Raw genomic sequence first — 12,755 nt, forward strand, 5'->3', positions numbered from 1 at the left:
GGGCCGTGAGCTGCCCCTGAGCCCGGTCCGCCCGTGGCGCCTCGCTCTCTAGCGCTGCCCCCCGCCGCTCCAAGATGCGCGGACGGTGCGGGGCGGGAGCCAAGCTAACACTGCAGGGCCCGCGGGCAAGGACGTGGCCGAAGCTGCCCTGCGCCCCCCTTGCGCGCGGCTCCCGGGGCCCCAGGCGGGGCCGCGGGGCAAAGAAGGGGAGAGGCGGGCTGCTGTGCAGGTAGGCAGCAGGGTCAGCAGTGTAGGATCTTCAGGAAGGCCTTGCGGAACTCGATGTTGAAGGTGGTGTAGATGATGGGGTTCACGGCGCTGTTGACGTAGCCCAGCCACGTGAAGGCGCTGTACAGCACGGGCGGGATGTTGCAGTCACAGTGTATGTTCAGGATGTGGGTGATGAAGAAGGGCAGCCAGCAGATGATGAACACACCTGCGGGGGAGGGCGGCGGTCAGCGGGCCCAGCGAGACGGGCGGGCGGGAAGGGCGCGGCCCGAGGGCGCACGGGGTGGGGGAGGGGCAGGGGACCTGACCGGATCGCTTGCTGCAGCCCCGCCCAGGCACCAAGGCACAGCCCAAAAGCCTTGTCTCGCTCACCCTCATTTAGCTCGGGGGAGGAGGGGTTGGGGGCGGTTGGGGGTGTTCCTCACTGCCCCTTTAATTGTTCACAGCGTTGGTTCCACTGGGCCTTGGTTGAGGCAAGAAAACTTCCTGATTCTTCAACAATAGCAGCACTCACAGCAGCGCAGGGTACTGACTTGCGGTGGTAAAATGCTTTCACCACCGTGCATCACTTAATGACCACAACAACCCTGAGAGGTAGTCTACTCTGCTGACAAGGAGATCGGGAGAAGGGGCTTGCTCAGGGTCACTAGGTTCTCAGAGCCACGATGGAACAGTGGTCAAGTTCAGATTCTAGAATCCGCACGTGCTTGCCTGTGTGCTAAGTTGCTTCACTGCTGTCCCGACTCTGCAGCCCTATGGACTGCAGCCCGCCAGGCTCTTCTGTCCATGGGATTCTCCAGGCAAGAATGCTGCCTGAGTTTAAGTCACACATCCTCTCTAATCAAGTGACACAAGCCCTCTGAACCTCAGTTTCCCCGCCTTTAAAATGAGATAATTATAGCATCTACCTAGTCAGGAATGTCATTGGGTTTGACCTGTGATCTACCAGCCCTGGTTAGGGAGCGATGACAGGTAAGGGGGCCTGAATTGCTGGGTCCGTCACCCAGCCGGGGTTGGGCAGGGCAGGGCTGTGGCCAGCGGCCAGGGCTGACTCACCAAGAACAATGGCGAGCATCTGGGTGGCCTTCTTCTCCTTCTGCTGGGAGAGCTTCCTGCGGCTCATGGTCTTGAGAGAGGTCCGGGTTTTGCCATTGGGCATGGACTGGATCTCAAAGATCTTGGCAATCTTGGGGTGGTCTTTGGCATGCCCGTTCTTCTCTGGCTTGGCGGGGCTGTCGGGTGTGCTGTGGAGGCCGTGGTGGGATGGGTCGGGGAGGGTCAGCTGGTGGTGGCTAGGGGCAATGGGGCTGTATCGGGTCCTCTCGGGCGGGCTGGTGCTGGAGAGCATCTCCATCTCTAGCTCCTGGGCTCGGCGGGCGGCCTCCTGCACAGAGGCAGAGAGCACTGGGTGGAGCCAGGCAAGCTCTCAGCCCTCGGCCACCCAGCCTCACCTAGCCTCCTTGGCCTCACCTGGCCTCACCTGGCCTCACTCAGGCTCCCTTATCTCCTCTGGAGACCCCTGCAAGCATCCCAGGGTCCCTCTGCCAGAGAGGCAAGGGGGATGGTCACTGGGAGGCAAGGGCTGTGTGGGTACAGGACCCAGGGCCCACAGCAGCCTCCACCAGCCGGGTTACCCCCAGCCCCTTCCTGGAGCAATCCTCAAGCAGCCTCAGGGATCCCACCACCACTCTGTGGGGGCTTCATGCCCAGGCACTTCTCTTCCAGGAGCTGAACAACCCTTGCTGAGTGCCAGGCTGAATGCCAGGAGCCCAGCTGGATGCTGAGAGTGAGTTAGTGATTGACATTTAGTGCCTGCCTCTCCAGGAGCTCATGTTCTAACCACAGAGAGGGCACCCTGTTCTTCCTGCCCCGGCTCACCCGAGGCACTTGCGCCAGCACTCACAGGTGAGTGCCACTTCTCCTGCTAGACTGCTGGAGGTGCCGAAGGGCGAACCCCTCTATCCCCACATCTTCCCTGCTGGGCTGATCTGGAGGGCCTTGACCTCAGGTCTTCACGGCTCCTCAGGTCCTTCCCCATGTCCCCTTATTCCAGGCTTTGGGGTCTCAGCCTGAGCTTCTGGAATGCAGCCTCACTGTGCCCTGATCCCTGCCCTCAAATGGTTCCGTGGAGTCCTGCCTTTGCAGGTGAACCTCAACTGCTCAGATGACAAGCGGGGGCCCTGCTTGCGGAAGACACCTGACCTGGACTTGGTGTACAGTTCTCTGTGTGTTCCCTGGTCCCCATCCTCTGCTCGTGCTGGTGGAAGGGACATCTGCTGCCTGGACCCCAGTGCTACTATCCCTGGGCACAGCCTGGGATCTGCTGGGATTGTGGGTTTCTGGGCTCTAATTACAGGCTGCACTGCACTGTGAGCCCCGAGTGCTTTGCTCTCTCCCTCCTGCCACGAGCTCCCAGCTTCCAGCCCCCAAACCTGCCTGTCTGTCAGGCAGTATGTGCAAGTAAAAAGAACATGGGCATGGGTTTCAGAGAGTCACTTAGGTCTGGGCTCAGCTATTCATTCTCTTGTTAACTATTTAGCCTCGGGTGAGTTACCTAACCTCTCTGAGCCTCTGTTTCCTCTTCTGTAAAATGAAGATCCATAAAATCAATAAGACTTACCTCTCAGGGTCGCTGTGAGGATTTGATGAGAAAATAGAAAGATGGTAGGTATTCAATTAATGGTCATAGCCATTAATATTATTGTTCTATGGCCAAGCGCTTTCTCCCATCCACCTCCTTGCACTAAGGGTAATTCTTTGTCCCCTGTAGAATTAATTGAACTGTCCTGCTCCACGCCTACTTATGAGTGTGTGTGGTGAGCTTGGCCTCAGCTGAGGCAAAGTGAGGGTCCTGGGAGAGGCTTATCCCTCAGACCAGCTGGTGAGGTCTCTGAGAATCATGGCAGGTCGTTTCCCTGGAGGCAGACAGACCGGGCTCTGGGTCCCTGACCTGAACACTTACCACTCTCCGCCTGTTCACTGGGAAACTCCCATTAGACTTCATGATAACCGTGCAGAGTTTCATGTCCTCGGGGTGAGTACAGTTGCCCTGTGGAGTGAGCCAGCACATGGGTCATGATGGGGAGGGGGGTGGGAACAGAAACCCAATGCAGGGTAGTCAGACTGGGCACAGGAGCTCAGAGAAAGGCAGAGATTAGGAGGGTGGGGCCTGAGCAGGCAACTGAGGCAGGGTTGAAGGTCGGTACTGTGAAGTGATGAGGTGGGCCGGAGAAGGGTCAACAGGACTCTGACTTTCAAGTGGCAGCTGCTAAGGATCTGGCACGCTACTGGGCATGCCCAGTCCCTCTCACGCTGAATCCTCAAGACCACCCTGTGAGATCGGTATTCTTATTCACACTTAACAGATGAGAAGACGGAGGCTCAGAGAGGTTAAGCAACTTGCCCAAGGTCACTCAGCAAAAAAAGCAGCAGTGCCAGGATTTGAACATGATGTATCTAAGCCCCAAGCTCTTATTCCTCCTGTGCCCACATACCATCTTCCTCTGGGAGGGCTGAGTGGGGAGGGAGGGGAGGAAGAAGTCACAAGACACAAGGGTGGAAATGCAAAGAGGGCAGAGGAGGGAAGCAGGTGAGAGCGGGTGAGCAGAAGGAGGTTTGAGCAGAAGAGGATGGCGGAAAAGAAAGAAGATGGGATGAAGGCGTCAGAGGGACGGAAATGGAGACGGAAGGCTAGAGTGAGCGAAGGAAGAGGAAGGAAAGCAAAGGAGAGGAGCAAGCCGGGTGCCAGGAGCTGCTGCGCTCAAAGGTTTCCTCCCAGGTGGTCTCCACCCCCTCCCCACCTCCCCGTCCTGGAGACTCAAGTTGCTCACTGAGGTCCCAGCTCTGAAATCTGCCTTCCTTGTGGCTCCTTCAGCTTGGACCCCAGCCCACCCCGCCCCGCCCCGCCCCGCCCCGCCCCCGCCCCCGCCCCCGCCCCGCCCCCGCCCCGCCCCCGCCCCCGCCCCCGCCCCCGCCCCCGCCCCCGCCCCGCCCCCTACCCCGCTCCCTGCCCCGCCCCGCCCCCGCGTCACGGTGAGGCAGAGACATTGGGGGAGGGTGGTCTCGGGACCTTGAGCGGGGCCTTCAGGTTGGCCCGGAAAGCCCGGCTGCTGCGCTTGGTGTTGACGCGCTTGCGCCGCCTTCGGAGGACGATGTAGATCTTGATGTAGACCAGCAGGGTGACGATGAAGGGCACGTAGAAGGAGACGATGGAGGAGTAGACCACGAAGGCGGGGTTGGCGATGATGCACTCATTCTGGTCTGGGGAGGAGGAGGAAAGCCCCGGGGGTGGGTGCGTCAGCGAGGCGCCCCCAGCCTGGGGCCACCGTGCCTCCCTGCCGCCAAGGAGCAGTGTTACAGAGAGTAGGCTAGATGCCTAAGGTGGCCTGGAAGCGTTAGATGTGAACAAATGCACCAATCAGAGTATTAAAAACAACCATGAACAAAAAGCTGCTTCCAAGTGTTTCCGTTAATAACCCCTCGTTGCTTCCTCATTGATTTTGTCATCCATGAGCCCACAAGTGGAGCCACGGGGTTTTTTTGGAAAAAATAATGGGAGAAAACAATTTTTATAAAGTAGATTATTATTTTAGCTTTCCTGTATATTGTGCAGGGTGGGGATCTGACACCTTTTAATTTTAGGAACAAGACCACTTGGTCCTGTTTGCTGAACTTAACCTGTGTTCCACTGGCTTTCCAAGCTCCCTGCCAGATCTAGCAGATGACTGTGCTGTCTCCCAGGGCCTTTCCAGATTAATTCAACCATGTTTAGCCCCATTCCCGCTTCTTCACGTTCTCATGACACTTAGATTTTGAACCACATGCTTTTGAGTCTTCCTTGTGTCCTGTCCAGTAATGGTCTCCAGAGGCACGCTGGCGTTATGTGCCAGGCATTATGTGAGGCATGATGAGCCCCCAGAGGCTCCCACGTGGCGGCTGTGCCCTCTCTGTCTGAGATGCTCCTGACTGCCTCACACAGGACCTGGTCACGATGGGCTAGCCTCTTACTTTCTTCTATCTTTTCTGCTCCAGGTGAGTTTGGCCAGCCCTTGGGGCTGAAGCTTCATTATCAGGGGTGATGGAGGCCCAGCAGCCTCCCACCCTGGGTGCTCACACACATACAGACAGGCACAGACATGCAGTCTGCCAGGCTGTCTGGTCGGCTCCAATTTAATAAACAAAGTTGAAAATTGCCAGCCATCCTCCTGAAACATTATCCCCATTCCTCACCCAATACCATTGTGCTCCAAGCCATTCTTCCTCTCTGACCTCACCAGGAACAATCCAGGAGACCTGAGTCACCCTGACCCAGGAGACTCAGCCTGGCTTCAGTCTAAGGTGGTGAACAGACTCTTGGTGGGCCACCACCCATGTCCACGCCAGGGTTTGGCTCCCTCAGGGGCCGCTGAGCCCCAGGAGGACAGAGGCAGGACTCACCTGTGTTGTTGAGTCCGAAGAGCATCGGGCAGGAGATGGTGAAGGACAGGACCCAGACAATGGCGATCATGACCGTGACTCGGCGCTTAGAGCTGTAACGTGTGTTGTAGAGCATGGGCATGGCCACGGCTGTGTATCTGCAAGGGCGCGGGGTGTGGCCCCTGAGTCTGGGGCACAGGCCCAGGGACTCCTCACTCCACAGAGACACCCCACTTTGGGAGGATGGAAGATTGGTCCCCCTCCTGTTTACCCTAAATCAACCCTTTCCTGTCCCGGACTTAGCAAGGAAGTTGGTGACACTCATCAAGTGCTTAATGACTGACAGGCTACCATTCAATCCTAGACTGTGTCTACCACTCCAGTCTCCCTGCTTGGATTTTAGGTTTCTTGAGGGGTCGTGGCCTGGGTCTTTACATCTTTGAAACTGCACCTGCTGCACCTGTGCTGGGCCCATGGAGGGTAGACGTGTTTATTGATGGATGGGTACCTGGGTCCCACAAAGCAAGGATTAGGTCTCATTCAGCAGAAAAGAATAACAATGGTAATCGTTTCTGATGCCACACATGGCTCTACTCAGCACTTCTCAGACATCAGCTCCACTCATCTTCCAAGAATTCTGTGAAGGGCAGAGAGCCAGGGCTTCTGGAAGCCCATATGACTGTGTGTGCAAATTAGTAAAAGGCTCCAAATGTAGAACTTAGCAAAGTGAGCTGAGCCTGAGTCCCCTTGGCCAGGTGCCCTATGCGGGACAGAAATCGCTCAACTGACGGTAGAGTCCCATGTGGGCAGGTGTCATCATCTTGGTTTCCAGACAATGAAACTCGGGTTCTAAGAACATCCACAATCTGCCCAAGGTCATGTAAGTACGAAGTGATAGGGCCTCCTGCAGTCGCATCGAGCGCTTTCTCTTCTGTTCTGATCCCTGTCCAGGGATGCTTGGTCGCATCACTGTCCACAGACACCTCCCTTTATGGGGTCTGTCCTCTCCCAGCCAGACACACGTGCACACACATGTGCATACAGACACATGGACTTAGGCACACAGCCAGCCATACAGCATCATGGATAGAGCCTGACCCTGCAGGAGAGGCAGGGCAGCCCGCAAGGTGGATGGTCTGGGTCACCTCTCCCACCCTGGCTGGGCTCACCTGTCGATGCTGATGGCACACAGGTTCAGGATGCTGGCTGTGCACATCATGACATCCAGGGTGACAAAGATGTCACAGTGAATCCTGCTGAATTTCCACTCGCCCACCACCTGGAGACAAAGCAACATAATGGGTGGGCCGCAGAGGATACTGGCCCATGCACCAGAGCTTGGTCTCCCGGGGTGACGGGCTCAGCTGAGGCCTGATGGGTCTCAGTGATGGGTCTCCAGCCTGGGGAGAAAAGGGGCAGCCATGGGGAGTTGTGTTCGTGGGTGAATGAGGTCCTTGCCCGGGTCACCTCTCCTCCTAGACACGTAAGGCCACTCACTCTGTGCCAAGAAGTTTGGGAGAAGAAAGATGATGAAATTATACAAGTGCTGCAGCTTTGAACCTTCACCTGTAAAACCTTTTATGACTCTCATGTTACCAATAGGGAAACTGCCCCAGAAAAGGGTGGGGACTCACCCAAGGCCTTCCAGCTCAGTTTCTGGACTCGCCCTGGCCCAGGTGTCTGGGGGTGGTGGGCTGGGCTGCTCCTTCAGTGCCCTGCATGGGGTATGACACAGACCTGGGACTCAGTAAGTGTCTGTGAAGAGCAATGGTGATTAGGAAACAGTGAAGACATTTCTACTCCTTGCTGCACTTGGAGAATGAAAGAGGGGGAAGCTTTAAGAAGAACAGAATGGGCTGGGGAAGATGTGTAATAAATCATCCCTTGTTCAGTGCAGAACCATGAGTCCAGCTTATGACACAAGCATTTTGCACCCTTCTTTCCCCTGACATACACACACATACCCCACATGCACACCCCCACCCCACAACTCGCCTTTACACATACAGACACACACACTCATTTAGCAGGCTACCCTGGCATCTGTGGAAGCTTGGAGCAGCCCCATCCCTGGGGACAGAGTCAAGACAGGGAGATACAACTTGGGCCGCTACCTATTGGAGAAAGAGGGGCAGGAAAGCCCGTCCTGGTGATGGGAGCAGAGCAGTAGCTGCTCTGTGGGGCACAGCAGGGCTAGTTACAAAGCTCATTCTCGGTGCTGCCCTCTTAGCTGCTCGCAGGCATAAAACCAATTGCTGGCATAAGGACAGTGATGGGCAGTGCATGCAGGAAACTGTAGCTTTTTCTGGAAGACAGGAAGCCTCTTGTGTGGCACTGCCCTCTCTGGGACTCATGTGAGGCAAGGGTATCTAAGCGCTGGCCAGGCAGGCACGCAGCCAGGGTGGGGGGCATGGGATAGGAGGGGCTTCCCTGGCATAAACAGAGTCTACCTTTAAGGAACCCCTGGGAGAGTCCCAGGCACACCTGGCTCTGTGCCCCACCTTGACATCCTCCTAGGGTAGGACCAGTATTTCCAAGCTGCTCTCACTCACCTAACAACCTAGGTCTGAGATATCAGGGTCGTCTCCTCCATCCTCCTCACTTCCTTCCCTCTTCCCTGCCTTCCTTACTTCTAACAGACACTTACTGAGCATCTCACTATGCGTCCAGCTCTGTCCTAGACTCTGGGGCACAGCGGTGAACAATCCGGACCAAGTCTTTAGGGAGCTCTCAACCCCTGTCCCTAAAGGGTTTCCCGGAGCACAGAAGTGGGAGCGGGAACAGCTGCTCTAGAATGCAGGTTGGGGCTCCTGAATCAAAGGCTCAAGAAAGTGTGTCGGTAGCCACTGTTTATAGAACATCTCCCACGAGGACTTTACCTCATTTATTGTAACTTAAGGCAGTGGCGCCTCACTCCAGTACTCTTGCCTGGAAAATCCCATGGACAGAGGAGCCTGGTGGGCTGTAGTCCATAGGGTCGCTAAGAGTCGGACACAACTGAGCGACTTCACTTTCACTTTTCACTTTCATGCATTGGAGAAGGAAATGGCAGCCCACTTCAGTGTTCTTGCCTGGAGAATCCCAGGAATGGTGGGAGCCTCGTGGGCTGCCGTCTATGGGGTCGCACAGAGTCGGACACGACTGAAGCGACTTAGCAGCAGCAAAGCTCATGCAAGAGGGCGCTGCTTACGCCCACTCCTGGATGAGGGGTGAAGCTCTGGAGTACAGCCAGATCATGTGCAGCAGGGCTGGGATTTGAAGCAAGCTTTTGGGGGCAGCACATCCTATGCTGTTTTCCGAGCTGCCTTGGAAGGGACCGTCTAGTTTGTCAGAAGAGGAGACAATTAAGTAAGAAGTCCTTAGATAAACAGGGCTTTCCAGGTGGCGTTAGTGGTAAAATATCTGCCTGCCAGTGCAGGAGAGGCAAGAGACACAGGTTTGATTCCTGGAGCAGGAAGATCCCCTGGAGGAGGAAATAGCAACCCACTCCTATAGTATTCTTGCCTGGAAAATCCCATGGATAGAGGTGCTTAGTGGGCTACTGTCCGTGCTGTCAGAGTCGGACACGGCTGACTAAGCACAAGCCCTAGATAAGCATAAAGTGGGAAAGGAGCGACTTTAACTGCACAGGTGGGCTAACTTGAGGTCAGGGAGGGAAAAGGTTTGTCCAGGCTCTCCTGGTGATTTAGTAGCAGAGGGAGGACTGGCCCTCAAGCTTGCTAGCCCCACTCCAGGGCTGTTTCCTCGGAACCTTTGACAATGTGCATCAACATCCTTGCTCACCCGAGGCTGGGGTCTGCAGAACTGGCTTTATCATCTCCATCAGACTCCACTGTAATGGTCCTGCTGGGGCCTCAGACCCCAGCCCCACGGATGCTCGTGGCTGTTGACTAAGTCAGTAACTGTGATCTGAGTCTGTTACATCTGTGCTTCTGGAAAATGCACCCAGCAAACCCTCCCCTCAAAGGCCAGTGAGGCCAAAACAGCACAGGCTGGCGACTGGCTCTCTTCTCTCAGCTTCTCCAGATGTCAAGTGGAAGGGTAAAGACCGGAACTGGGTCCTCTCACGCCAAAACCAGCGTGCTTTCCTTATTCTGAGCAGAATAAAGGCTGCACATCCAGTCCCACCTAGCCGGGTGCTGGCTGATGTTATCAGAGGATTTAACATCCCTGGAAATGGAACCGGATGGAAAACTCTGGACAATCAGAGCATCTCCTGGAGAGAACACAGTATAGGCTGAGAGGATGCTTTAACAGGATATTGGCATAGGGTGAGACTCCACACTCTCTAGGGACAATAAGTAGCTGAGATGATGTCACGTAAGCAAGGCCCGCTGTCCAGCTCTTGTTTTGAGAGTTTGGGCACTGCTGTCTGAACTACCACTCTCCTCTCTCCCCTGAAAGACTGAGCTTCACCTTTAAAATAATGTGAACAGATAATGTTTAAAATATCCGTGTGAAGGACTTAAAGATTCCTAGGGGCCCTAACACACACGTTGGGCCCTGCCTTAGAGGGTCTAGGTAGGGGTGGTGGGTCTGAAAGCCCCAGAACCCACGCCCAGAGCCCTGGGTAGAGCATGCCTTCCTCTGGAAGAGGGCATCTCTTTGCCTGGACATGGGGAGGGTCCTTCAGTGTGTGTGTGTTTGGAGGGGGGCGGGTGGTGATGATCTATCGTCACTTTCATCTTCATCACCGTTGTATGGCTACTTTCACACGCTGCTTACTATGTGCCTGCTGCCATTCTAAGTACTCTTTGTATATTAACCCACATGATTCTCAAACAGTGCTTATGAGGTAAGTACTGTGATGATCTCCATTATGAAGATGAGAAGACCAAGTACAGAGAAGTCGCTTGCTTGGCCAGACACCCATCATTTTTTTCCTACTTGTCTGTGGCCTGGGAACCCACTTAACAAGGGAGCAGGAGGGGAATAGCCCCCAAGAAACAGAAAGGCGTTCTGGAGGGAGAGGCCCTCAGATAGGATGTGGGACCGACCGAGGCTCGGGGTCCCCGTGAACATGCCATCATGGAGGAACCGGATGCCTGGCCCCTGGTGCCTGTGTGTTTTTAGCTTGTGTTGTTTCTACTGTTTGTTTCTTGCTGGTTCTCTCTTAACATTCCGGTCACTTTGAAAGCTACAACCTGTCTGGGTCATGCCAGAGGAAACCAGGGGTGTGATGGCCCAGAGCTCCCTGTGGTCGTGACAACAGGAGGCCCTGGGGACATGGAGACAGAGGGACCAAGCTCCCCTCCCCGCCTCTGCTTCTTCTCCTGGATGTCTCCTCTGCTCAACCTCAACCAATAACAGTTTCTTGTTTTCTTTGAAAGGTGGAAGCCTTTCCCTCCCAGGCAGGGGCTTGCCTCTACAGCACAGGTAATTTCCCCTCGCATCCAGGGCAGGAAGTTCACGACACAGAGATCTTAGTGACCTGGGCATCTGAATATCTGCCCAGTTTTTCCATGTAGCCAGACAGCACCACAGAACCCTGGGAAGAGAAAAGAGCACCCAGCCCGTGCCCACCCCAGTTCCCCCCTCATCTGCCTGTCACCTCTAGAGTGTGTCCTCCTGGAGGCGGGGCCCCACTTTGGGAATCCCAGAGGTTTCTCCCTTTGCAGCATGATCTGGATACAGACAGGCAACTTCTCACAGCTTCTGTTTCCCCTTCCTTAAAGTGTGAAGAATGGTATCAACGCAGGAGCAGCAGGAGTATTTGCTGAGAGTGGGTCTGTAAAGAGCCTGGTAGCTCCTGGCCCACAGCAGGGGCTTCGGGCTGGGTGGGCTCTGTCCCCAGCCAAGCAGTGGATCACTGCGCGGTCCTTCCTGAAGAAAGGAGCTGGAGTGCAGTTGACAGCCACCTCAACCTCGAGGTCCCAGACACACGGTGGGGTGGGGAGGCAGAGAGGAGAGTGTGGAGCCGCAGCCCCCGTCTGAAGTCAGGGGGAGAGGGGTGAAGACGTCAGGCCTGGGAGCACAAGCCTCTGCCGTCCTCGGGCTTCCTCGTCAATGACTCCCATTCTCCATGTGACCTAATGAACCGACTCTGGGGCCCTGGCTCCAGTCACCACGTGAGGCTGGAGAAGTCACCTAACTTCTCTGACCATCCAGCTCACCGTCTAGAAGATGCCATGAGGACTCGGTGGGGAGATGCTGTCTTTGAAGGACTAACACAAGGCCTGACACTTAGTGCGCGCACGCTTCAGTTATGCCCAACTCTGTGCAACCCCATGGACTGCAGCCCTCCAGGCTCCTCTGTGCATGGGATTCTCCAGGCAAGAATACAGGAGTGGGGTGCCATTTCCTTCTCCAGGGGATCTTCCTGACCCAGGGATTGAACCCACATCACTTACATCTTCTGCACTGGCAGGCAGGTTGTTTACCCCTAGCACCACCCGGGAAGCCCCTGGCATTTACTTAGTAAGCACCGTATAACCCGTAGTCAGGACTGTTAAGGAGACGATCCACCCATTTTTGTGAGACTGAGCCCAGAGTGGAGAGAGGGCCTTCCTGAGACGGCACACTCTTGAGGGGTACCAGTGAGGAGCCTGGACTCCTCACTGGATGGGAACCAGTGAAGAGCATCTCCAGGGGAGGTGCCAGAGCACTGTGGGGGCCCAGACCTACCTCCAGGTAGACCACCCAGGGCATGACCAGTGTGGCCACCAGGAGGTCAGCCACAGCGAGGCTGACGATCAGGTAGTTGGTGGTGGTCTGCAGCGCCTTCTCGCGGGACACAGCCATACACACCAGCACGTTGCCAAAGACGATGACGAAGATGAGCAGGGTGAGCAGCATGGCATAGTAGTTGTACTGGGGCCTGTCAGCCTTCCCTTCAGACCCATTGAAGGGCCGGCTCCAGTTCCGGCTCTCTGGATCATCATCATACCAGGACAGGTTCAGCAGATCCATGGGGGCAGTGGGGCCACTGGGTGGCCAGGCTCTGGCCAGGAGAAACAGATGCAGGGAGTGAGCAGGAGGACCTCCCAAAGCATGCTGCTATCCATGGGAGGCTCGGGGCTAACACCCAGCACTGGAGGTTACAAGAGAATTCTCCAGCCTCAGGATTTTAAGTTTGCATCCCAAAACTTTCTTGAAATATTGCAGCCTGCTGC

General features: G+C 55.7%; 1 protein-coding gene across 2 annotated transcripts; it reads right to left on the reverse strand.

The window, feature by feature from the left end:
- Positions 1 to 242: 242 nt before the first annotated feature.
- On the reverse strand, positions 243 to 12,552 carry DRD2 (dopamine receptor D2). 2 transcript variants are annotated; one of them, XM_068988617.1, is made up of 7 exons: positions 12,268 to 12,552; positions 6,813 to 6,922; positions 5,665 to 5,801; positions 4,298 to 4,488; positions 3,191 to 3,277; positions 1,285 to 1,612; positions 243 to 436 (listed from the first exon to the last, which is right to left on the reverse strand). In XM_068988617.1, the coding sequence occupies exons 1-7, from the start codon at positions 12,550 to 12,552 to the stop codon at positions 243 to 245; spliced, it is 1,332 nt and encodes a 443-aa protein (XP_068844718.1). The 2 variants fall into 2 exon arrangements, with proteins under 2 accessions (XP_068844718.1, XP_068844719.1); XM_068988618.1 differs by lacking the exon at positions 3,191 to 3,277.
- Positions 12,553 to 12,755: the final 203 nt, after the last annotated feature.

Source organism: Capricornis sumatraensis, chromosome 16 (genome assembly GCF_032405125.1).
Source record: "Capricornis sumatraensis isolate serow.1 chromosome 16, serow.2, whole genome shotgun sequence".
NCBI classification, from domain to species: Eukaryota; Metazoa; Chordata; class Mammalia; order Artiodactyla; family Bovidae; genus Capricornis; species Capricornis sumatraensis.

Bases quoted from the DNA above. Each gene is read 5' to 3' on its own strand.
- DRD2 (XM_068988617.1), bottom strand. From the start codon at position 12,552: ATGGATCTGCTGAACCTGTCCTGGTATGATGATGATCCAGAGAGCCGG. The intron at 4,489-5,664 runs GTGAGTCCTGCC...CCTCCTCCCCAG, and splicing joins CTTCGGACTCAACAACACAG to ACCAGAATGAGTGCATCATC. The intron at 437-1,284 runs GTGAGTCAGCCC...CCTCCCCCGCAG, and splicing joins GATGCTCGCCATTGTTCTTG to GTGTGTTCATCATCTGCTGG.